Source organism: Ochotona curzoniae, unplaced genomic scaffold (genome assembly GCF_017591425.1).
Source record: "Ochotona curzoniae isolate NIBS_2020 unplaced genomic scaffold, NIBS_Ocur_1.0 scaffold_1037, whole genome shotgun sequence".
Lineage (NCBI taxonomy): Eukaryota > Metazoa > Chordata > Mammalia > Lagomorpha > Ochotonidae > Ochotona > Ochotona curzoniae.
The window spans coordinates 16,385,897-16,411,792 of record NW_024467083.1 but is presented as its reverse complement, the minus strand read 5'-3'; the positions used below and the strand labels follow the sequence as shown (position 1 = coordinate 16,411,792).

Sequence of the window (25,896 nt, the reverse complement as noted above, 5' to 3'; positions counted from 1 at the left end):
GATGTCTGATCAGGGTTCCGGTCCTGAGTTGCCTTCAGTTTGAAGGATGAGAATGAAGGTCAAGAATTACATCCAAGTTAATAGGTAGACTGTTTGTTGATCTTTATATTGTATATATGTCTGTTTTCCACTGGTTATGAAAAACTATATGTGTGTATATACCAATGGATACGTTATATTGAAAGAAAATGGTGTCTAGGGTTTTTAAAGCAAGTTGAAGGCTGTGGCTCTTTGACTATTTTGTGCATATTCATTACTTTTGTCTTTTTTCACTACTCGTCATTGGGTGCTCTTTTTCCTTAGACCTGGCATGTGTTTTGTTTAGTATCCCTTACTTGTAGACATTAGTTTTCAGGTATCAGCTTAGTTTCTAAGCATTAGCATTGCCCATATGGATCCCATAGTCCCATGAAAGATAGAAATGTTAGCCTCAAAGCTTTAAGAAATTATGTCAGCTCAGTCTCCCAGAACATTGTGCAAAATGTCTCTATTTTGAGACCCAATTAAATACATGTGGTGAAAGCATTTTTTGATACATGTGTTTGAATTCTGAAATCGGTCATTATTGGGAAGGTGAATGAAAATGGACAACTTTTTGTTTAATAATCTCAACATTACCGTTTTGTAAACTTCTAAATCCCTACACTTGCTATGTATTTGTAAATTTGTAAGCTGCTTTAGAGGAACAATATCTTGTCTGTTCATTTTCTGTTCCTGTTTCTAGGCTTGTATGGAAAACCATATTGTCATATTCACCATAAAAGGGGAAAAGGAAATCTAGCAAGCATCTTAACATTGCTTTTGAAGGACCATGTTATCATTCATGTGGAGTGCTGCTCCAGTGCCAAATTAAATGATTTGCTGGTATATCTTTGGTGTTCAGTATTAAATTCAGGAGGCAGGAGTGTGTATAAAACCTAGTAGGGAAAGGCTGTCTGCAGCCATGCATAGTGTGGCCATAGGGGGTGCCTGACACAGGGACTAAGTATGCACTACTTGCAAAGACTTGGGCACCAACTCTGTGGCACCATTACCCTGTCTTCCCATTAGACTCACTCCGCTGGGAAGCTGAGGCTGTATGTGGAATCAAATTGGTGCTACTGCTTTAAAAGCCCTGCTCCTCTATAGCAGGAAACTTAACACAGAGGGGAAAATGGATTTAAAAGATCACTTCATTTGGGTTTAGGATTTTTTTTTTCTGGAAATTCACAACTCAGTGAAGAGTTCACGAAAAGTCGTATTGTCTTTTAGGCAGGGATTAGTCAATTTCCCTCAAGTAAAGAAGGAAGTGGCAGAGTTTGGTTCTAAGGATTGAATTTAACTGTAATAGAAAGGAAGGAAGTTGCTTTAGCTTCCACGCTCCCCCTTTCAAATAGCTACATCTTTGAAGTATTTGAGAAGGTGTCAAGAGGAAAATGTGTTAGCATTTGCACTGAAATAATGTTTCCTGGAAAATCTGTTGAAGTGATGATTTTGACTCCTAGAAACCAAAAGTTACAGTGGCTGTATGGCTTTTTTGGGGGGTGACTAGCACTAAAAACAAACAAACAAAAAAAAAACAAAAAAAAAACTCTACTGAATATGATTGTACTTATGTCAAATCCGGTTTGCTCTATGGTGTTAAAGAAAACCTCATTTGGAGGAAAAGTTATGGGTGGTCAGGATTGTAGAATTCAATTCTACAAATGTGTAGAATTCACATTTAAAGTATTGGTATTTTCACAGCAAGAAGATTATGCTGAATATTCCAAATACATTTATGTCCTCAAGGGGTAAAGATATTAGTCATATTTGGTAGAAAATTAGTCATTAAGTTAATTCATATTTTACGCCTTAGAACTACAGCCAACCTTATTCTTAGGACTTTGTTTAGTTGTTACCATTTTAACAAATTTAGACATCACAAAAATTGAGCAAAGAACTTTTGAAATTATTGCTTTTGCCTTTAAATTTTTTTATTTGTATCAAAGAAATAGATTTCTTGTGCTTCATGTATACAGTTTTTGGAACATAATGCTACTTCCCACTGTCCTTCCCTCCATTGTTATATTTGTTTTGATTTTTGTGATGAAATGCTTTCAGTTTACTTTGGAACAGAACTTGACATCTTCATTTTTTTAAGGGGTAAAGACCTGAAACAGAAAACACAAGGAAGAAAAACTCATTTGTGAACAGGAAATTTCAATTATTCCATTGTCCAGCATATGTCAGTTGTGCAAGGTACAGGTATGAAGTGATAGAACTTATAAGTATGATTCAGAAATTACATTGCTGAAGAAATTCTCTTTTACAGTATTGTAATTATCTCGTGAAACAGGTTGCTGTTTTCAGAACTTGTGTCTTGTGCCTCCACATTACACTTTCCTGATTAGCTGTTTTCTGCAGTTTGAAAGTTTTAACTTTCATTATTTCATTTCAACCAAGAAAACAACAAAGACAGGGTTGCAAAAGTATGTTGCATTATTTTGGCCTTAAAGATTTTCTGAGTAGTTTGATGTATTCCTATTAGTAAAATATCCAACAATATGAAATTGTTGAAGACAAATACAGAAGTGAAATCACTTGCAGTTTAGCTTCTGAGACGGTTGCTGCTATTGCCATTTCTTTGTGACTGATTTGACTTTATTGGAGCTCAGAAGGTGTTGGGTTGGGAATTAAGAGCAGCAGTTGGGTCAGAAATGACTTTCCAGTGTCTAAATAGCCTAGCTTTTAGAAGGTAGATTAGAGCATTGCTTAAAAATGCACAGACCAAATTACAACGCAGCTTCCTCTCATTTTGTGTTTCTTGTGTAAGACTATTGAAATCACATAGACACCTGTATGGTTACTATTCATTCTTTAAATCGTATGTTTAGCTAGATTTGTTTTTAACAGAAGGTAAAAGCAAATGAATTTTAAAATTGAGTTCTTTAGTTTCTGTGACTTGTTTCTCTATCAGGGATTTTCAAAGTATGATCCCTTGGCCACCAGCATCAACATCATCAGAGAACTTGTGAGGAACTACTTATCCTTGGTCCCTGCTTTATTGGAGGTGTCAGAGATGGGGGTCAATAGCCTGTCATGTTCAAGTCTTTCACAAGATGTTGGTACAGAATGTTTTGAGATCTAGCAAAATGTGAAGATATAAAAATTATAATTTTGTATTACTGTTATTCTCCATTATCATTTAAAAAGATTTATCTCTTTGAAAGAGGAAAAGGGCAGGCATGTGGGGATTGAGGCCAACATGGATCTCCCATCCACTGGTTCATTCCCCAGAAGGCCATAAAAGCAAGGAGCCAGCAGCTTCATTCAGGTCTGCCGTGTGGATGGTAGGGGTCCAAAAAATTGGACAATATTCTGCTTTTTCCAGGCCATTAGCAAAGAGATGGATAGGAAGTAGAATGGCTGGGGCACAAATTGTTGGTGGTCCATATGTCTCATTGGTGGCTTTACCTACTCCCGCACAAGGCTGGCAGTTCTGTTAAATTTTACTTCAACCCAAAGGTAGTGGTGTTATTGAGGGATGATAGGATTCATCTTAATTGCTGTGCTGCTTTATGTCTGCTGTTGGAATGCCGTTTTCCACTGTTCTCTATGTAACATATCACTAGTTATTCTTGGAAGCTTAGTTCTCAGGTGTTACTAGAAACCTAAGGTTCTGTTTTGTACTTTCTGGAGCTCTGTCAGTGTCTTCATAGTGCTGTGAATTTGATTATATTGGTTTGTTTCCTCTATCTCTTTCTTCAAGGAGTTCTCGATATTGTAGAATATCTTAAATAATGCTGCTTATCCCTGGAACCCAGTGAAATTTATGATGTAAGCAGTTTATTGGTAAGTGTTCAAGTGAAGGATGAAATGAAAATAAAACCTTGACATTTGGAAAATGGATAAGAGTTAAATTGGTATTCTAAGAAAGCTAAATTGGCTTGGGTTTGAATTTCCGGCTATATATGGACATGTTACACTGCTAATGTAATTTCTGACATTCAGTTTCCTGCTGTGTAAAATTACTCTAATTTCCACCTTACTATCCTGACACACAGAACTGAAAAACGGTAGCTAATAATAATTATGTAGAATTAATACCTTCTTGCGGATTTCAGTAATCTGAACACTACCATTATCCCATCTCAAAATTGTGCTGTAGGAGTATTTTTTTTCACTTAAAATTATTTTATTCATCTGAACTAAAGAGAGTAAGCTTGACTGACTTAAACCATTTCTTATTTTGAGAATTAGAATGCAAGAAACTATTCAAATAGATTGCAAAGGAGTTTAATCAGCATTCATTTGTTAAAAGCCACTGTATGGCAAATCTTTGTGTGTACCTGTTTCCGTTTTTAAACAATACTTGTCTTTTTCCAGTTTTACTAATTAGTTTTATAAAAAAACATTCTGTGGGTTTTTGTTGACATACCCATGAATTTACTGTGCTCTCTAATAATTACTTTCTCATTAGGCCCCAGATTCATATGCTTTACAAAAATTTATTTACTTGAAATTGGAGAGTGGAGGAGACGGGGAGGACAGGAGAAAGTGAGAAATGTGTTACCTGTTGATAGACTACCCAAATACCTGTAAAAAGCCAGGATTGGGCCTTGCCAGGGTCCTGGAACTCAGTCTGTGTTTCCCATGTGGGCGGAGGGCATCCAACCAGTTGATCCATGACCACTACATTCTAGAGTGTTTCTTAGTAGAAGCTGGAATGGAGTTCAGCTTGAACTCCAACCTTAGCACTCCAATATGGAATATAAGCATCCAGTGATCTAACCACTGTGCCAAATGCATTCCCCATTTTGTAAACTCTGTTGTTTCTTTTTTAGAACATGCATTTATTTATTCGGAATTTGCAGTTAGAGAGCCATCTTCTCTTTGCTTGGTTCATTCTCCAGGTAGCTGCCATTGTCTGGGGCTTCAGTAGACCAACAACAGTAGTTAGGAGTTTCTTCCAAAGCTTCCATATGGGTGGCCGGGGCCCAAACACTTTGGCCAACTTCCACTACTTCTCCTATGTTGTTAGGAGGTAAATTGTGAGGCAGCCAGGACTTAAACTGGCACAAATACAGCATGCTGCTATTGCAGGCAGAAGCTTCCCTGAAACACCACAACATTGGTCCTGATTCATATGCATTCTAAAGGAGCCAGGTCACAAAATTTTGATTATATATGTAAAATATATATATATATATGATTATACATATAATATATAATGATATCTGACAATTTTTAAGGTCTTAGAGATTCAGTATATAATTGCTTATATTACTTATGGAATATGAATATGAACAGAATAGTCAAGCACATTGGCCTCTGAATACCTGATTTGTTTCTGGGAACTGGTAAGATTATGCCATTGTGGGCTCACTGTTAGGGAGCAGAAGGCATGGCAGTTGATTCGCTAACACAGAGATCTAACTAGCCCAAGCCACGCACTTTAGAGATGAAGATCTGGGGCCTGGAAAGAACATGTGGCCTGGCCATGGTCTGAGTCAGGGCAGGAACCAGGATAGAATCTCTTTGTAGTCCCATGCTGAGTACATGACATTCTGAGTCATGTGGGCAACACTATATTGGAAGAGCCAGTTTGATAGACTGATGGCAGGGACTTGATAAAGTGATCTGATGTAATTTGCATGACAGAAGCAATTAGTTACCCCATTCTTGGGTTTTACCCCATAATCAGCTCTGAGGGTTAGGCTTTTATGGGTGTCCCATTGGAATGTGATGAAAGTCAGGAGATCAAGTCAAGGGGCTTCTTTGGATTCATTATTTCCTTATAAAAGCTCCTTTGTCTCATGCAAATGTCTGCGAAAATCAGAATGTGTCTCAGATGTATCATCAGGATATGGCTACCCAAGGCTCAGGGTCTCAATTCAGGTGTCCTCTTTCTATAGTGTTAAACACTCATGGCTTGTGTAACATTGCTATTGGATGTAAGTATGAGTCTAGACTTGCACTCTAGGGTTTTCCCCCCTCTTATTCAGAGTGTGATTAAGTATTCTCTGAGGGAAATACTCGTGGAAGATCATTCAGATTTCAACAGCTCTTAAATGTGCATATTTTGCCCACTGTGCATTTTTGAAGAGGTAATTGAGCTAGAATAAACAATAGAAAACAGACAGTAGTATCAAAATAGAAAAAGGTGTATTCTTAAACCATAATCTACCATTGCACAGAAGCCAAAATAAGGCATATCTACCCTGATTGTTGCTAAGGACCTTTCTTTTGACGTTAGAATCATTGTGTAGCACAGTGGATATTATAAGTGTGTCATTTTGGCTGGAAAAGTGTCTCAGGGGCAACTTCTAAAGAGGATGATAGCCACACATTACTCAGCAGTTTTGGACTTGAGTGGCCTTAGTGCTGCCTCTTTTTTGTTACGTAAGTGGTGCTCTGTCCTTCCAAGGTGAAGATGAAGCAAAATCTCCAAAAACAACAGCAACAACAAAAAGATGCCGAAGGGAGAAAAAGGAACCAGTTTTCCAGTGTAGTGTCTTTGAAGGCTGCACTCCTCACTGTGGTCATTTTGCACATACGGTTGATTCACTTTTGTACATCCTTCCCAGGAATGGTTTCCTCTGTGCCAATCCTTGGTAAATACTCAGACCCCGAGGGCACACTGATCCTGGTCAACCACACACACTCAGAAGCTCATGACTGAGAAGTACTACTTGCTTATTCCAAGTTACCTGTGGACTCCTTTTTAGATCTCAGATAACAAGAGTTGTGCAGTAGCAAATGCTGTTGTATTAATTCACAGCTAGCTGTGTAATTCAACTACAGTTACTCCTGAAGTGAAAATCCATGAAGATGTAAAGTGAAAGAAAAGTTCTCAGAATGAAATGAAATAGCATAAGTTAAACCAGCTTTTAAAAAACAAAAGCAGATCACATGTCAATTTCAAAGTTATTAAAACTAGAGTATTTAGATAGAAAAAAGCAATTTATTGTGTTAGCCTTTCCTAAGGAAAATGACCAAACAGTGGAAATGAAAAAGCAACATAAAGGGAAAATAAACAAATAATACTGATTTCCATTAAAAAATTGTTTTATTTGTACTGACCCATGTGTGATGCAGCACATACACCCACCCATTCCCATCCCGTGAATAGCTGCACATGTCTCGGCTGAAGAATGGCTATCCTAGGCCAGCTCCAGATTCGGAAAACTTTGACTCAGTTTTTGTGGGTGCCTTGGTTACATGGGTCTTTGAGATTTCAACCACTGTCGGGAAGAACTGTCTTTGGACTGCTCTAGAATAGAATCAAATTTCTATATAGTGCCTAGGTATTGTCTACTCTGTAAAACATCTTCTAGAGCAAGTAACTAGAACTGTTTCTTTGCTGCTGCTGTGCTATATATGCTGAATCCCAAATTTCCTTTTCATAAAGCTTGTTGTATCTGTTTCATTCACTGTCTCCCAAGTCTCCTTTCTAACCAGTTTTGGACTTTTCCTCTTAACTATCTTGTGCAGACATCAGATTAGTGCACTAACAGACTATTAAAAAAATACTACTAGACAGAGAAAAGAGTGAGATGTCTTATTTGCTGGTTTACTCCTTAAATGCCTACAATATTCAATCCTGGAAACCAGGAAGGGAGCTGGGTCTCCCATTTTGTTGGCAGGGGCACAAGTCATTGAGCCATGACATGCTACCTCCCAGGGTGTACATTGGTAGGAATCCAGGATCTGGAGTGGAACCAAAACATGAGCTCAAGCACTTTGAGACGAGGACATCTCTGTGGGTGCTTTAACTGCCAGGCCACGTACTTGGCCATAACATGCTGCTATTGACAATGGATTCTTCAGAATCCTTTGTTCTCACTGCATAATGTGAAGCCTAGTTTCCTGTGCTAGGCATGTAAAGTTGCTTTCAGTTGACCTCTTCAGCTTTTTCATACACTTGTATTCAGAAGGTGAGGTTTTTGCCCCAATGCATGCTCAGTTCTTCAGACATGGCTAATAAGCACTTTTACTAAGAGGTAAATGAAGCTGGTGGACTCCTTGCTGTCAGACAGCCCTGTAACATTTCAAATCTGAGATGTTAGGACAAATGTAACAGTTTTTGTTCTAGCAGATTGTTACTTGTCTAGATTTCTCTGGTTTTGGTTATATACTCCAGGACAGCTAACCTCCTGTATATGGTTGTTGGCCCTGCTATTCCACTGCCTTTGGGAGCATGGGCAAGTTTCTTAACCTAACTATCCCTCCCTCAGTTTGTCTATGAACTGCATAAAAGGTTACTATTCATTAGGCTTTCAAGAGCGTTTAACAAAGTCTGAAATGATCAGCACAGGGTATGTCGCTGTGTTCGTGTGTAATTAAGTGTACCACAGTAGCACTCAGTTATTTTTGTTTGGATGAGGTTAATTTAAAATAGAAATATATGTACTGCTAAACAGAGAAGACTCTTAAGAAAACCATAGCATTGTTTCCTCACAGTCTGTTTAACAGCAAGCTAGAAGTACAAGTATCTGGATTCTATGATTTTTCTCCTGTGTGAACTCTGTTGCTGTAACTACCTCTCTGGTTTTTAGCTTTGTATTGTGAGGAAATTTTTAAATATCAGTTATGCCCCTGGCTTACCACAACATGCTGAAGTGTCAGATATGATGGACCAATAAATTAGAATTAATGGGTGGCATTAAGAATGTTTTGACATTTTATTGTATATGAATTTGTACCAAGTGCTGTTGACAAGACTCAAATGAAGTTGCCCTAGGCAGTTGGGCTAGCATAATAGGAAATTCTGCTTTGCAAGTAGTAGCCTGTTTTCTAACCTGTTGATTTTTATTAGGTTTAATATAAATTATTTTATCCATGCTGTAGTGATTTTTCAACTTGGCTGTACTTGCATTAGAATCACAAAGGAAGCTTAAAAAAAAAAATCTCAGTGCTAAGAGGTCCCATCACAGACTATTTGTGTTTGAGCTGCTATGATACTTTGCTTCCTGTTGATTGGTCAGGATAAATAGACACAGGAATTGTTAAGACAGCACTTTCATTTCCATAATACTTAATGTATGGCAAATATGAATAAATGTTTTCCTTTAATGATAATTTCCTATGTTGCTAAAATGTGGAAAAGGTAGTCCACAATTTTTCCAGTGTGATAGTGAATTCAGGAGCAGATGAGATTGCTTCCAAGGTGTTAGGCACAGCAGAGGTTTTTATTGGAGCAGTGGAATTTGGGTTAGCTTTGAAAGGGCTTATATTCTTCCTCAAGTAGAATTAAAAATATTTATTTTTTTTGGGGGGGAAAGGAAGATTTAGAGAAAGATTTTCTATCTGCTGGTTCACTCCTTAAGTGGCTGCAGTGGTTGGAGCTCAGTCATCCAAAGCCAGGAGCTCCTTCAGGGTCTCCCATGCAGGTGCAGGGCCCCAAGACTTTGGGCTGTTCTCCACGTCTTTCCCAGGCCACAAGCTAGATGGAATTGGAATAGCTGGGACATGAACTTGTACCCATGCGAGATCCCGGTGGGTGCAGGTGAGGCTTTAGTCATTAAGCTGAGCCCTGAAAAGTTTATATTCTTTAGAGGTCAAGTTATTAAAGAACTAAAAAACATCATCAAGTCATCACTAAAGCTTTAAATACAGGCTACTGGCAGTGTCTTGGTCTCTTGCAATAAGCAAAGCTGTATGTTCAGAGCTAGGTTCAAATACAGGTTTTATATTTGCCCTCCATGTTCCTAGGCATCATTTCATCTCTCTGATCCTTAGGACATTTTCATTTTTTTTTAGATTTACTTTTATTATTTTTTATTATTATTTTTTTTATTGGAAAGGCGGATATACAGAGAGGAGAGACAGAGAGGAAGATCTTCCATCCGATGATTCACTCCCCAAGTGAGCACAACAGCCGATACTATGCCGATCCGAAGCCAGGATCCAGGAACTTCTGGGTCTCCCACACAGGTTCAGGGTTCCAAAGCTTTGGGCCATCCTCTGCTGCATTCCTGGGCCACAGGCAGGGAGCTGGAAGGGAAGCGAGGCTGCCGGGATAGAACCGGCGCCCATATGGGATCCCGGGCGTGCAAGGCAAGGACCTTAACCACTTGCGCCACCAAGTTGGGCCCGACATTTTGATTTTTAAGTAAAATATTAGGAATGGGTATTTGCACTCATGTAAATCCTAGGAGGCAGGAATGATGGGTTAGCTAAGTGGAATCCTGTTTCCCACCTGAAAGATCTGAGTTGAATTTACAGTTTCTGATGTTGGGCCTGGCCTGGTGGCTTCTGCCTTTCATATGCTATTGTGGATGTTTGGGAAATGAGCTAGTGCTTGGAAGTTCTGTTTCCATTGATAATGTCTCTCAATAAATAAAATATTGAAAAATAAAATGAAATATGACAAAATTCATAATTTTCTCAGACTCAGGTGAATCAGGCATAATGCCTGGTGATTACAGGCACTGGATCAGAAAATCTGAAAAGCTGACCCTGAAATCAGGGCTTCTGGAAAGCCATTCTACTCTCATATTAATGATTTTAAACTGTGGCTGCAAATATGGGAGACTTGAGAAAAATCCTGATGCTGAGGTCTCATTCTCAGGCTGAGGTGTGAGCATAGTTTCAAATCTCCTCAGGTGTTTGATATTCTTCCAGATTGAGAAATGTAGGTCTTAGTCATCTGAAACCATGTTTGTGTAGTTGCTGTCTTATCCTACCTAGTTAAGCATACAAGAACACTTCAAAGAATCCATGGATGATGGAATTAAGAGGTATTTATTTCTATGTGCAAAAGTAGAAAAACAGAGGAGAACGTTTGATGCTGTGATTATGGTACCCTGTAGGATCCCTGCATTCCATGCCGAGAGGCTGGTTGGAGTACTGGCTATTCTACACAATGATGTACACCCTGGGAGGCAGCAGAAGTGACTCAAGTATTTGTGTCCTGACCCAAATGTAATTCCAGGCTCTGGCTTATAAAATCCTGGTCCAGCCCTAGATTTTATAAACATTTGAGGATAGATCAGAAAAAAGATACCTTTCCTTTCCTCCTTTCTTTCCTATTTCCTTCTTTCCTTTTTTTTCTTTCCTTTCCCTTTTCCTTTCTTAATCACTCTTTCAAATAATAAATAAAACTTTAGAAAGTTGCAATCTATATTTTTTATAATGTACATTTTTCCTGAACTTTTTGAAATTTCATAATATTCAGAGGCAGAGAGGTAGAGAAGAAAGATCTTTAGTTCACTGCCCAAACACATATAATGACCATCATTAAGCCGTATCAGAGCCAGGATCTAGGAACTCGATCCAGGTCTTCACAGTGAGTGGCAAATAACAAGGCTGTCGTTGTCATCTTGCCAAAGTGTATGGCAGCTTGAAGCCAGGTTGGGAGCAAAGGTTAGTTTTGAATCCAGGCCCTCTCATGTGGGAAACAGACATCTCAAGATAGTGCAACTGCTGAGCAAATGCCCTCCAAGAGCCCCCCTCTGAAATGTGCTTGAAAGTGTTCCCTCCTCTACAATGCAGGTTAGCCAGTGGAAACTTTGATCTGAACCTTTGCAGTAATGCCCTTTCTGATATCTAGCCTAGGAATCTGTCTGCCAGCATGGTCAAGCCAGAAATCAAGTTGGAGTATGTTACTGACTTCCTTAAATACTTGTGTTGAGGGGTGGATGGTTTGGAATAAGTTCTTGCCACATGTAGGTGACTCAAATATTGCCAAGATAAGTTATCTCTGAAACTCCGTGTACTTCCATACTTTGAAGAAAGAAGCAGCAAATGGAAAACACAAGTGATGTGATACATGGATACCTTCATGTAAAAATACTGAAAGAATACATGATTGCTCCATTTTGGATGCAGACTTCAACTCGTGTGTCCCTACATCAGAGGAGCTTTCCCCAATATCTTGGCTAAAGAATGTTCCTTTGTAGACTGTCTTCACAGCACAATGCACCACTTCTCCATCTCCCTTGTCACTGCCTCACCTGCAATTGCATTAATGTGTTTTTGTGATTGTTAGTTTCCCAGTTCCACTGTGGGAAGCGAAGTTACAAAGGACTTGGATGTACTGATTCATTCCCCAAATAGCTGCAATGGCTGGAGGCTGTGCAAGGCTAAAGCCAGTAGCCAAGAACAAATTCTGTTCCTCACGTGGATGCAAAGAGATAAGTCCTTGGGCTGTCTTCTGATTTCCTATGTGCATTAGCAGAGAGTTGCATTGGAAATGGAGAAGCTGGGGCTGGAAACAGTGCCCATATAGTATGCTAACACTGTTGGTAAAGGCTTGATGCACCACTGTGGTGCAGTCCTCACAACATGCATTCCTCATGAACTCCCTACATAGATGCATTTCAAAAGTAATTGCACCAAAATAATCTTTTAATTCAAATTCCATGAACTTTAAATTTTTTTCTTTAAAAGGCAGATCTCTCATTTGATTGATTTCTTAAATGTCTAGAGCAGCCAAACCTGGGTCAAACTGAATTTAGGAGTCTGGAACTCTGTCTGGGTCTCCCACATGGATGGCAGGGACCCATGTCTTTGAGTTACCATCTGTTGCCTCTGAGTTCACATTAGTCAGAAATTGGGTAAGTGGAAGAGCCATGGCTTGTATCCAGGCATTCTGATGTAAGATGCTGGCTTCCAAGTAGCTGTGTCACATCCCCACCCCTCTGAATATTTTGAAGTACCCTCATAGTTTAGATATTTTAGAAACAAATATTGATTAAAAACATAGTTTTGAAATGTTGATTAAAATTAATGTCATCTATTTCTTTATAATGTACTAAGACTATAGTGAGTACAACAGTACTCTGTATGAGTTTTAAAAGTTTAAAGTTATGTATGTGGGTTATATATTTTTGTCAACTAGTTTTCATCCGCAAAGATTAATTTACCTACACTTACATTGTTCCAAATCTTCTGAAAAAGGGTATTTTCAGGTATATAAAATGATCAATATTATTAAACCAGCCAGAACAGAGAAACTTACATCATATTCCTTAAGTCCTGTTGATAAAATATTGGTATCTCTTACACGGTTTGAAATCTGAGAGCCATTTGCAGATGCCTCATTTATTCTCTGTGCAGTCATGTGACTGGCTTCAAAGATGGGGCATCTTCAGTTAAGCAGCCAATGACAGGTTCTTTACTCTGGGATTCTATTAATCTGGCAATGGCTTTCCTTTTTGGGACTCAAATTTTATCCTTTAAGGTGGTGATAGCCAGGGAGACAACATCAGTGTGGTGCAGTCTTTTCCAATGAGGCACAACACTTTAAAGTGAGCTAACTTTGGAAAATGTGTTGACTTTGCCCCAGTTGTGCGATTTGTGGGAAGCTTTGAGCATTCATTTAATTTTCCAAGTCCTTTAAGTCACGTGGAACTATCTCGGTTTATTTCAGATTACATAAACAGCTTCTCTTCAAGCTTGTCATGTATATCTAGGATGTGTGTGTTCTGAGTGGGTCGTCATGGTAGCGTCCCAGTGAACTGGTGATGGCACTGTCTGCTACAATCTCACTGTCCTGCTTCAGTCCTGACCCATGGTATAGTGAGTTCTCAGTGTTTATCTATAGAGCCATACTTAGATTTCTGTGCTTCTTATTGCAGAAATTAAAATTGTCACGTATCTTTATAATGGTTGTAGCTTGTATTCCTACTGTCTGCTTAACCACAGTAATGATGGTATGTTTGATTATATTTCAAGCTAAAGTGTCTCTAAGGTTGTGTATAAGCAGTTGAATTCCTCATTTCCCTGTAAGTTCAGTGCACGTTAACAGACCAGTGTACTGGGCAGATCAATGGAAATCTCTAATCTTCTAGGCAGCCAATTCCACACTGTGGATTCCAGGTCTCCTCTTCCTTGCTGTGTAGACCAAAGAGTGGTTCAAACCATGTATCAGAAGTGTTTGTTTTGTTTTCCAACACTCTTATATGTGGCATGAGAAAATCACACGTCCGGTCTGTTTTTCCAGCCTTCTGTAGAAAAAGTATTAATTTTGAAACCAACTCTGAAAATTACATGGATATGAACTTTGTTCTGCTGGAATTATTCTGTGTGGCTTGCATGTGTTGGGGCTCAGCAGGCAGAGTCTGGGTATGGCTGAACTTGGCAGGTATGGGTCAGCAGGCAGAGGGCTGCATGTACTGCTGAATAACTAGAATTCTTTGCAGGCTGAAGGATTTTAAGGTGACAGTATGGCAATGGTAATGCAATTAGATTGACAGTTCTGAAATGCTATACAACATTTATAGGAACCAAGTAGGACATGAATTTGAAAGGAATAAAATTGGAAGAATGGAGACAAATTGGGCTATTCCAATAAATGAGGCAAGAAACAAAGAGGATCAGAACCAAAGGCAAAGCATGGGAAGAGAAAGGGCTCTGAGAGACTTAGAAGGATGAATCAATAGGATTTTGATCTAGGACTTGAGTCTGGAAAGCGACCAGGTGGGGAGAGGAATGAAATTGTAGGGTCAGTGGGATTAGGAGGGAGAAGCAGTTTGAAGGGAAAGATGGTCAGTCTGAGGTCTTCAGAGGCGGCTTGATGACGTCAGGAAGGTGGGATGGCAGGACCACGGTGGGATGGACATGCCTCATGAGACCAGTGTAGGTCTGTTTGCTTGATGATGCTGTTTCCTTCAGACCCTGAAAAATATCCACTGGCAATCTCAAATATATCGTCCCGGCAGTGGTCATTATAAAAAGCTTTACAGGGAATAAAGTGCAAGTGAGTCTGCTTAAAATATGAAGGTGTTCTCCCTGCTTGGATGATGGAAGAGCTGGGCCCACGTGTGACTTTTCTTGCCCATCTTTGGATCTGCAAACAGGCTGAGACAACCCGAGAGACCCTTCCAGTGGGGCCCTTGAAGGACACAGCCAGCCTTGCTCCTGTTCTGGGTTGTGATGAATGTAGTGATCCTAGTCTGTGGGCATTCTTTCTGCAGCTTTCTACCCTATATTTGCTAATAGGTGGTGATTGTTGAAAGGAAGTATTGCATTATCATTTTGCAACTTTGAATATTCAGTATATCTGGTATATCCAGCATGTTAGTGAGTGTTCAGACTTTGCTCATTGAATGAGTGCAAGAAGAGATTCCTAAGAAAAGGATGGTTAAATGAAGAGAGCAGTGAGCTGGACAGAAGATGAAGGTTCCGAGTTGTGGTATGAGTTTCCTGACTGTTGGAGTGCTACTCAGTGATTCTGGGCCTAGGTTTCTTTATCAGGAGACAGGAGAACTGATAAAATAACAAATTAATGAGTGGGCTTGAAGATACCTGTGGAATTCTTAAGATGCAACATTTGTGTGTTTGTAGGACTGTAGAGGAAATTGCCAAGAATTTTTTATCAAACTCTAAAAGGGGTTTGTAACTTAAGCTAATTTGGAACCACTGAAGAAATATGGAGGCTGTAGAATTTTTGCCTGGTGTAGGGTTGTGGCTCTTGACCATGTAATAGGAGGTGGGGATTCAGGCAATCAGGCAAAGGACGTGCCTTGAAATGACGAATGCTCTGGTTACACAGAATTTTTTGATATTTTTTTAGGGTAGTGAGATGTGGACAGATGCCACAGCACTGTACATCTCTGTATAGTGCTCTCTGAAAGTTCACTTACTTCGTTTTGTAGTAGGCTTCACATTTTGTTTTCTGAAATGCTTTGTATAGGCCCAGTCTTACTTTACTGATGGTACTAGGAAACAGCCGTGGAATTATGACATTCTTCTGGGTGTGTTACATATAATACCTTATCTACCTTTCACAGTGACAGGTACTGTCTTATCTATGACAAGCCTCTCTAACTCCCACCATGCCAGCCAGTTACTGAAGTTGTGACATGTCGTTTAGGAAATCTGACTTAGACAGTACAACCAGTGCATCTTTCATAAAATGAAGATGTTGAAAGTTATACACTTGAAGATTCAAAACCTGTCAAATATAGAATGATTCTTGTACTTATGAACACTAAGCCCAGCATGAAATACACATTTGACTCTTTTAACATGTGGCTGAAGTACTCTTTTGAACAATACAGTTCATTTTCCATAGTCACTTGATACAGAAATCAGAATTCTTTTTCTCCTTGAATCAGACAGGGCTGCTTTGCCCCTACAGGAGCCATGGATGTTTCCCTGCAGCACAGTTCAAGCATCAACCAGGTGTTTTAGGCGTGATGGGTGTTGGAGGGAACAGTAAGTTATGGTGTATTCTAATGGGGTAATTTCCTGTGTGAAATTAGAGTTGGAATGAAAATTAAGCTAATGAGTTCTTTTGATTTCCTAGGAGAGTTGAAGTGCAGTTATATTGTTAGTCTGAAACTCACCATCTGGCAGGGTTTAGAATTGGGCCTGGTGCTGGAGTGGCTCTGAGCTGCAACTGACCCAGCCTGTTCTCCTCTGCTGTCTGGAATGCTCACCTCTACCCTCTCAGCCCACACCCTACCTCTTCTGAGCCCTGGAAGAGGCTGCAGGAACCATGGTGTGGATCCTGTCACACCGTGGGGCTGCAATGTTGTAGGTCCCTTCTTGAAGCACAGACTCGGCTTGCATTTGCAGCTCAAACTGCAGCTCCCCGATTACTCACGTAGAACCCACTTCCCCAGGAAGGATTGCTTCCTTAGGAACCCACTCAAAACCAAAGCCTTGTTCAAGGGGTCAGGGAAAGAGTTATAAAGCAAAATTTCAGATTAGAAAAGTTGTGGAGGTGAATCTACCACAGTGCTTGGGCTGACTTACAAGGTGGTTATTCTCTCTGACTGTGGCTTCTTTAACTCAGCACCTTAGAAGTGGCCAGACATATACTGATTCTGCATGGATCACTTGTTATAATTACAAACTGTGGCATTGACACCACTAATGTGCTGGATATGCAGAGTGAGAATTTGCCAGAAGGTCTATGAAGAAGATAGTAGGTACAATACCGACAGTCTTATTTAGAAAGCTGTTTTATTTCATAGCGTTTAAACGGACTCATTCAATGGTAAAAATAAAAGCCTCAAATAATGTAATGGGAGAAAATGTCACACGGGCACTGGTATGTTGTTGGCTGGAGCTCTGAGGAATAGGCAGCTCTTCGTTAAGCTTAATTTTCCTAATAGGTTCCTTATTCATGTATTCATTCTGTACTTCTGCCAGGCTAAGTCTGTTGCTTACCTGGATGTATCTTATCCCTAATTGAGAAACAATTTGATTGGCTAAGGACTGCTCCTTCATTTGCATAAGTAGCAAGTGTTTGGTTGTCAATGTGAGCCTGGCTGTGACTGAGGTGATGGAATAGGGCGGTGGAAAAGTGAGTGCCTCCACCTCTCCTGAAGGTGTTGGCCACTGTACGACTGGACAGAGGTGACCAGAATGGTTATAAAATGGTCCTGCTTTTTGTCCTAGTCACTGCACTTCAGGATGTTTTCCTTTGAAGTGCCCACACACAATTGAAGAGCTGTCTGGGCAAGGACTGTAATTGCAGGTTTTGAAGTGGAATGTTGCACTCATTGTCAGCAGAATGTTGGCTAAATCACTGTATACACTGCAATGTTTAAATGTATCAGTAGGACTGGTTTATTCTTAAGAGAAATATTGTAGAAAAGTCTATAGATTAGAAACCAGTTACTTCATGGTACAAAGATGAAAGTTAAATTCTTCAGGAGTCGTACCTGATCCTTAGCTGTGATCTCTTCCAGGTGGAAAGTGAGGACAGGGACCACGTGCTACTGTATCTCAGTTGACAAAGCAAATACTACTTTTGAAATATTTTTTTAAGCCAGTCAGTTTTTATTTTAAAAATGGCAAGAGATACCAGGGCATAGTTATATTCAAAACTGAATGGAGATGCAAAGAACCTGTCCGGTAGTGGGGGTTGGTCCCAGAAGGCTCTGGGTGAGTTCAGAATCTGCCCTTTGGCCAGGCGCATGGACAGAAACAGAACTTCAGTCCTTCGGGAGCATCCCAGGGCCTTGGTAGGAGAAGGGCTTTGGCACAGCCACTTCCATCATTTTCCCAAATTGTTCATGCCGCCCTGGGTGGGTCTTCTTCCTAGTGCAGTGGTCACGTCTTGCCCATCCTGACGGCTGCTGTTGTAGCTCAGACTTTCTGCCTTGGAGGAGTGAGAACACTGCCTGCCCATCCCACCTTGTCCCATTTAGATCCTGTTGTGTCTCTTCCTGAGCCTTCCCAGTCTCTGGGCTGTAATCTTCCCTTGCAGGGAGAATGTGTGAAGCCCTTGGCTTGCTTTCTTGCCTTCCTTACACAGGTGTACTCAAGTACATTAATGGTTTTTAGTTCTGTACAAATGCTATCTTGCTTATGTACCAGGACACTGAAGCAGGGAAAAAAAGAAGGGAAATCCATGCCATTTTATCATAGTTACTTTGTTGGCCTGTTAACTTAGAAATTGTTCTCGCAGATTGCCTACCTTTGTGGGAGTTTGTCTTCTATAATTTCAACAGTTTAGAAATTGCCACCTTGCTGGGGAAATAATCCTTCTTTGTTTTAGGGAATGTCTTTTGAGTGAATGTTTGTGAATGTGCATTTCTGATGGCAGGGCGGCAGGGCAGAGTCTCCACGTGGAGGACTTGACTCTGGCATTAATTTATCTTGTCTATTGCAAATCCAAATATGCTCGTTGTTACAGAATATGTGCTGTTCTAGAAACATCACACTGACTGCACTGGTTAAACTTAATGGACTCGATGGACAATAGGACCAAAAATTTTGAGTGATGGTTATCAGAGATTGACTTGAAGATGCACTGTATTCAGTCTGCTCATCCAAGGAATAGGAATGTTATTTTTCTGTTGAATCATGAAAGTAACTCTTTAATGAGTTGGTTTTGGCTTGTTTATAGGCAAGCCAGGACTTAAATAATATACTAGCTTCTGGCTCCCTCTGGTGGACACTCATGTGAAGGTTCAGTAGGTTTTGGGTGTTAAGCAGGCCAGTAGAGAGCAGGTTGTAGTAATGCTGTGTTGTGAAGAGAGAAAGCAAATGTGTTCTTACTTTGCAGATGTGTCATAATTATTATCAAAGATATCCCCAAGGAATAAAATATATTGCAGCTAACACACATAATAAAATAGTAATGCAATATACGGAGATAGTAAAACCATGGCAGTTTCTCTTGTTCTTGAGCTGTGATAATGCTGGGACCAGTGTGCAAAGCAGACTCACTGACGTCACCCTGTAGCTTACAGAAGTGCCTCGTCAGGGTGCGGGACATGTTGAAACTCCGCAGATCATTCCTGGGCCTTCCTGAAACTCATCCTTTCACTCAGTGGTGCATAGTGTTTGAATTTCTGGAAATGATTTTTTTTTTTTTATTTTGAATCAGTTCTGGTGAACTTGTCAGCATTTGCTCCTTGTGTGATCTTCTGAATTTACAGACTCATTGAATGTGCTCTGTCTGCACTTTGAAGAATTATCTGATCTGACGTTTCAGCTGAACGTTTCTTGTTTCAGTTATTCAACACTGCTAACCAGGATGAAATTGAAGAGCAACTTTCATTTGAATATATTCCCTTTTCTGAGGTCACAGCGTAAGGCCAGGGCTACAATGTAAACATTAGGGGTCCCTAATTTAATTCACTTAGCTTAAATTTTTCTTGTTCCAGTTAAGCAGTTTTGCTGCTTAATCTAGTGTGTATATTAAGCCTAATTTTTAAAAATGGTTTTTAATTGTTTTATGTGCACCATGCCTTCAGAGACATTTATTGTAGAATGGTTAAATTTAGCTAATTAACCTGTATCTCACTTGTCCTTTTTTGTGTGACGCAAAAACTTAGAAAGTCCACTGTGTCTCCTGTTTTAAAAGAATACATTTCTAGTGTCTGTGCCACCCTTTAATTCAACTGAAATTTTATGCAGTGAGAGTTGGTGCTTTCTCAAGTATTGGATGAGCATACATTATTTAATGCTTTCAATGGCTGCATGAAGGGGATCAGCATTGTAGCATAAGGGGTTAAGCTAATGCTGCCTGCCTATGGTCTATGTTTCCCAGAGGCTGGTGGAGGTGAGCTTTGCTGAAAGCTAATAAGCCATGTGAATTTCCTTAAATTTCATTTACTATTTTTCAGTTCATGTAAAAGACACAAAGTCAGATCTTCACTATGCTGTTTCACTCCCTAAATGCCCACAGCAGGCTTGGCCAACTTAAAACCAAGAGTGGCCCTGAAACCAGATCACTTCCATGGTGATGTCTCCCAGTGTGTGCATTAGTAGGAAGCTGGATTGGAGGTAGAGCAGCTAGAACTCAAACCCAAGAAATCTGGTAAGAGATGTGGATGGTGCAAAGAGTGACTTAGCACATGGCTGTGGTGAGCTTCTGACTAAAGCACTATGCTGCTCCCTAAAGCGGGGCAGGGAGAAGTGCGTGTGTAGATAACCCCAGGTGAGCCTTCTACATGGAGGCGTGGCTTCGGTGCTTTTACCCTCGAACTGAAGCATCTGAGCTCAGAGATGGGTTTTTGCCTTTTCCTCCTCTTTCTCTGATTCTGCAGAAGGCTTGAAGTAAAGATGCTAAAAGTTTTACTGTTTAATTTTGAATGTTTGGATAAGTTCTACCTGCTATAAAAACATGTCAAAAAAATACATGTTAGGTCATTGGCTTTCTACTTCTTTAGGTGAGTTGACTCCAGGCATGAAAGATTGAAGCATGGATAAAATTGTGGATACCAATGCTAAAAATAAGCTACTTAAGTTTAGCGACTATCTAGAATGTGCGTAGTTAAATAGTTTACATTTATTATTTTACTTAGTCTGACAATATGCTGATGATCATAGTCTAATATTTTAAGCATTATTAAGATGAAGAAATTAAACTGTTTCCAGCTTTCTGAAAGTTGCTGGGCTAAAAAGTGATAAAGCCATGATTTGAACTCACATGGTCTGGCTTAGGAGGCCATATTCCAAAGCACTCTACCATCTGGCTGTCCTGTCCAGTGGAATGTTTACCCACAAGTGGCTCTAGAGCCATTGAAACATGAGAAATAAAAAAATGGAGGAATGTTTTTTTCTAATAGCCTCAAATTGCTAGTAGCTAGCTGGTTGCAGAATGCAGCATTTTTTTGATTCCATAGAGGTAGAGATATCAGGTGTTTGGGGTTATGGATTCTAACTCCTTGTTTTAGTAACAGCTCTGATGCTTCAAGTAATAAGGTTAAGAGAACTGTAGGTGTGAAAAATTCAGAATCACTATCTTATTCTCAGTGGCATCTGCAAGTTTGTGTCTCATGCTATTGTTAACAGTAGAATAGAAAGCTACTGTTCAGGGGAAAAAGACATCTTACCCGAGGTACAAATCTAATTTAATATTTTTTATTCTTTCTTAGGTTATAGAAACATTATCCCGACTTTCACGCACACCTATAGCATTGGCTACAGGAATCAGGTAAGCTCACTTCTTTGTGGTTCCTGTGTTCCATCAGTTTCATACCTGGTTATTTTATGGTTACCATGTGCATGGTAAAGGATATTTCACTCAAGAAAAATGCTTGTTACATAAATACCCAATATCCACTTAAAATGTATTGAGCAAGTCAGAACTCGGAGTCCACTAAGATATACTGGCTAAACATGATTAATTCATTTAGTTTTTTTTAAGAATTCCTCCAGCATTTCTGTACATATCACTTATTATGACAAATGCAAAAGTAATAAATATTTTAAAAGACATTGTGTTTATTTACTGTAGAAATGACCATAACAATAACTCACAACTTTTAGGAACTTGAAGACAAAATAACTTTACAGGGATGAGTATTGAGGTTTGAGGTTTGGGTAATGAATTAAAAACTTGGAATATGCTAAATAATTATTAACATCTTTGGACAATTATGCAGTGGATAAAAACGAAAGTTTTCTTTTAATGTTGGGTTTTCTTTTTGAAATACTACATACTTGAGTTAGCTCAGTCAGCAAAAACACTAAGTAGCATTACGAGGTAAAAACAGTGTTTGTAGCTACTCAGCCCGGCTTTCAGGAAAGAGTGTTTTAATTTAATTTCTCAGGGCTCCACATTCCAGTCTGTAGCCACCGCAGTGATTCAGTGTGCCTTTCTCTCTGCCTGTGTTTCCATTTTCCTAAGTTCTGTTCATATTTGTGCTGTGAGAGAGGATCCAAGGAGGCCATGCAGAGTGCTGAGCACTGACCAGGCCATCCATAGCCCAAGGATACAAAGCACAATGACTTCAGGGAGCACATCCTGCTGACCCTCTCTCAGAAATGAGCAACGAGGTGCTGGTGTTATGGCATAGTAGGTAAAGCCTTGGCCTGCAGCACTGACATCCTTAATGGATATTGGTCTGAATCCCAGTTGTTCTACTTCTGATCCGGTTCCCTGTTAATGGGCTGGAAAAGTAGTGGAGGATGGCCCAAGTGTTTGGTTCTGTGCTACCTACATTAGAGACCCAGTTGAATCTCCTGGCTTCTCGTTTCAATCTGGCTAGAAGTATTCAGATAATTCAAGCCATTGTGGCCATCTTGGCTAAAATGGAAAATTTTCTTTGTGTCTCCAACTCTCTCTGTAACTTTGACTTTAAAAATAAATAAATAAATCTTAAAAAAAAATGAGCCATGAATATCTGCTTTCTACAACAATGAAGCGTAGACTGGATAAATTGTTTTGCTTTTAAGTTCATGAAGATTTTTGCATTTCAATGTATGCTTTTATATTTAAGCAGATTTTTAAAAGGATTTTCCAATTTTTGTATATTTATATACTCTTGATTCTGTAGGGATATATCGGGTTTTTTTTTTCCCTTAATCTTTATCTGTTTTCCATAGTGGACTATACTTTTCTATAATGCACTTGTATTTCTACAGAAGCATAATAGCATATGCCTAGATTTATTTTAAAATGATTTAAAAACTTTTCTTTTATGCTTGTGGATTTATTTGAAAACTGTATGTTCCACTGTTGTCTTAGTGTTAATCCATCCAGTGGGTCAATTGGTTAATTAATGAATCCGAAATGCTGCCTTCAAGTCTATTTATTTAATTTTTTATTCTGATATATATTTATATTTCAGGCACTTCTTTTAGCACTGAGGATTTTTATTGCAAGCCATTAGTCTCTTATGATCGATTAATGGATTATATCACAAGGTCTTGTTACAAAAGGTACAAATAATTAGGAAGTGCAGTAAGGCAGAATTCACAGGAAAAATCCGTAGATTTGACATCATATGACTGTGTAGGAGTGAGTTCTCTTCTGATGTTTCTATTCTATTCCATTGGTCTTATTCTCTATTTCTGTGCAGGTACCAGACTGTTTTGATAATTACCACCCTATAATATGTCTGAAGGTCTGGAATTGGGATCCCCCATGTTAGGTTGTTATTTTTTAGAATGGTTTTGGCTATTGGTGGTTTTTTTGTTTTCAGATGAACCTTTCTACAGTTTTTTCCAGCTCTGTGAGCAATGTTCTTGGTATTTTGATTGCAATTGCATTGAATGTATATTGCTTTTGGTAATATGAACATTTTGATATTGACTCTGTCCATAGAGTAACATGGTATGTTTTTCCACTTTTTGAAGTCTTCTGTTTAATGTTTTGCAGTTTTCCTCATAGAGATCTTCCACATCTTTTAGGTTTATTCCCAGGTGTTTCGTTTTCTTGTTAAAGAAGGGTATCATATGGTTAGTTCTTTTTCCGCCTTGAAGTTGTTTGCATACATTATGAATGTTGATTTCTGTTCATTGATTTTGTACCCTGCTACTTTACCGAACTCTCATAAGTTCTAGCAGTCTCTTTATTGGGTGTATTAGTTCTCCTATGTATAGAATCATGTCATTTGCAGAGATAGCTTGACTTCCTCGTTTCCAATTTGAATTCCTTTGAATTTCTTTTCTTATCTAATAGCATTTGTGAATATTTCCAGTACTATGTTAAATAGCAGTCGTGATAGTAGACATCCTTGTATGGTTCTAGATCTTAGTGGGAAGGCTTCCAAACTTGCCCCATTCAGTAAAATGCTGGCATTGGGTTTTTCATATATTGCTTTGATTATGTTGTGAATTGTTCTATGCCAGTCTTAGAGTTTTTAGCATGAAGTGTTGGATTTTATCAAAAGCTTTTTCTGTAGTTATTGAAGCTATCATGATTCTTGTCAAGTTTTTATGTGAGGTATCACATTTACAGATTTATGAATGGTGAACCATCCCTGCATGCCTGGAATGAATCCCACCTGGTCTGGATGAATAATCTGTCTGATGTATTTTTTTATTTTGTTGGCTAGTATTTTGTAAGATCTTAGTGTCTATATTCATCAGGAATATCAATCTGTAGTTTTCTTTCTCTGATTGTCTATCCAGTTTTGGTATTAAGGTGGTGATAGCTTCAGAGAAGCCTCCCCTCCTCCCCGCCCCCTGCCCAGTGTTTTGAGTGTTTTGAAGAGCTTATAGAGGATTGAAGTCAGCTCTGCTTGGAATGCTTTGTAGAATTCCAAGCCAAACTATTTGGGCCTGGGCTTTTCTTTGTTGGGAGAGATTTAATTATTGATTCAGTCTCTACCTCCATTATAAGTTTGCTTTGTAACTAAGTTGGGGTAGATGGTGGAGGTCCAGGAATATATATTTCATGGAGGTCTTATGATTTGTTGGCATATAGTTGTTTGTAGTAATTTATAATTCTCTGTGTATGGCTGCAGTCTATTGCAATGTTCCCTTTATCATCTTTGATACTATTGATTCTTTTCTCTTTTTCTTTGTTGGTTTGGCCAGTTGGATGTCTATTTTGTTTATTTTCTCAGAGAACCAACTTTTTGATTCATTGATTTTGTGTGTTCTTTTGATTTCTATTTGCTTTATTTTTTCTTATTTTGATGATTTCTTATGTCCTATTTTTGGGGATCTTTTACTGTTTCTCTAGTTCTTTCAAAGTATACTTAGCTCATTTATCTGTCTTTTTTGTTGGCATAAGCTCCAATTGTGTTAAGTTTACCTTTTAACACTGCCTTGGTGGTATCCCACAAGTTTCGGTATATTGTGCATGGATTTTCATTGGTTTCAAGAGTTGTTTTTTGTTTCTTCTAAAATTTATTCTCTGACCCATTGTCCATTCAGAAGCATCTTGTTCATCTGCCAAGAGTACAAATTTCTTGGTGTTTTAATTTGATATCTAGTGTCACTTTGTGGTGGTCTGAAAAGATGCATGGTATGATTTCAGTTTTTTTTAAGTCTTTTAAGTCAGTGAGACTTGTTTTGTGCCTTCATCATGTGGCCAATCCTAGAGAAGGTGCCATATACAGCTGAAAAAAAATGTATATTCTGTGTCTGTGGGATGGAAGGTTTTGTATAAAGTCCATCCAAGTGTTCTATTTTCTGTGTGATTTCTGTTTTCTTTGAGTTTGTCTTGTTGACCTATCTATTGGAGTTAATGGGGTGTTAAGATTTCACACTATTATTGTATTGGCATCTATGTCTCCCCCTAAGTTCATCAATAATTGTTTCATACAGCTAGAAGCTCCTGTGTTTGGTGTGTAACATTTATTATTTCTGCTGGTGGATTGCTCCCTTTATCATATAGGGTTCCCCTTTATGTCTTTTAATATTTTTCACAGTGAAGTCCATATCATCTTAGAACAGCTACACCGGTTTTTTGTCCTTTTTGTTGGCGTAAAATGGCCTTTTCCATCATCTCACTTTCAGCTTCTTTGCATCTTTGTTGATTAGATGTCTCTTGTAGCCAACAGATAGGTGGGTCCTGCTTTTTGATCCATTCTGTTAATCTATGTCTTTGGACTGATGAGTTTAGGCCATTTGTGTTCAGAGAAGTTGCAATTTAGTCCTTGTGTGTGTGTGTGTGTGTGTGTGTGTGTGTGTTGCGGTCTTTGTGTAACTTTGGTTTCTTTTGTGGACTTTATTGGGAAGATCTTCTCTTCAATCATTGATTGTGATTAACTTCCTTTCTTTTTTTTTAAAAGGTTTATTTTTGTTGGAAAGGCAGATAATACAGAGAGGAGGAGAGACCGAGAG

The 25,896-nt window shown here is 39.0% G+C and overlaps 1 protein-coding gene across 4 annotated transcripts in view; it reads left to right on the top strand.

Moving 5' to 3' along the window:
* The window catches only part of VAV3 (vav guanine nucleotide exchange factor 3), a 349,285-nt gene that overhangs the window by 136,941 nt on the left and 186,448 nt on the right, over positions 1-25,896 (top strand). For all 4 annotated transcript variants that reach the window (XM_040998716.1, XM_040998713.1, XM_040998714.1 and 1 more), the window contains exon 3: positions 21,252-21,310. In XM_040998716.1, the coding sequence (XP_040854650.1) occupies positions 21,252-21,310 (59 nt within the window). The remainder of the gene's footprint in view (positions 1-21,251; positions 21,311-25,896) is intronic.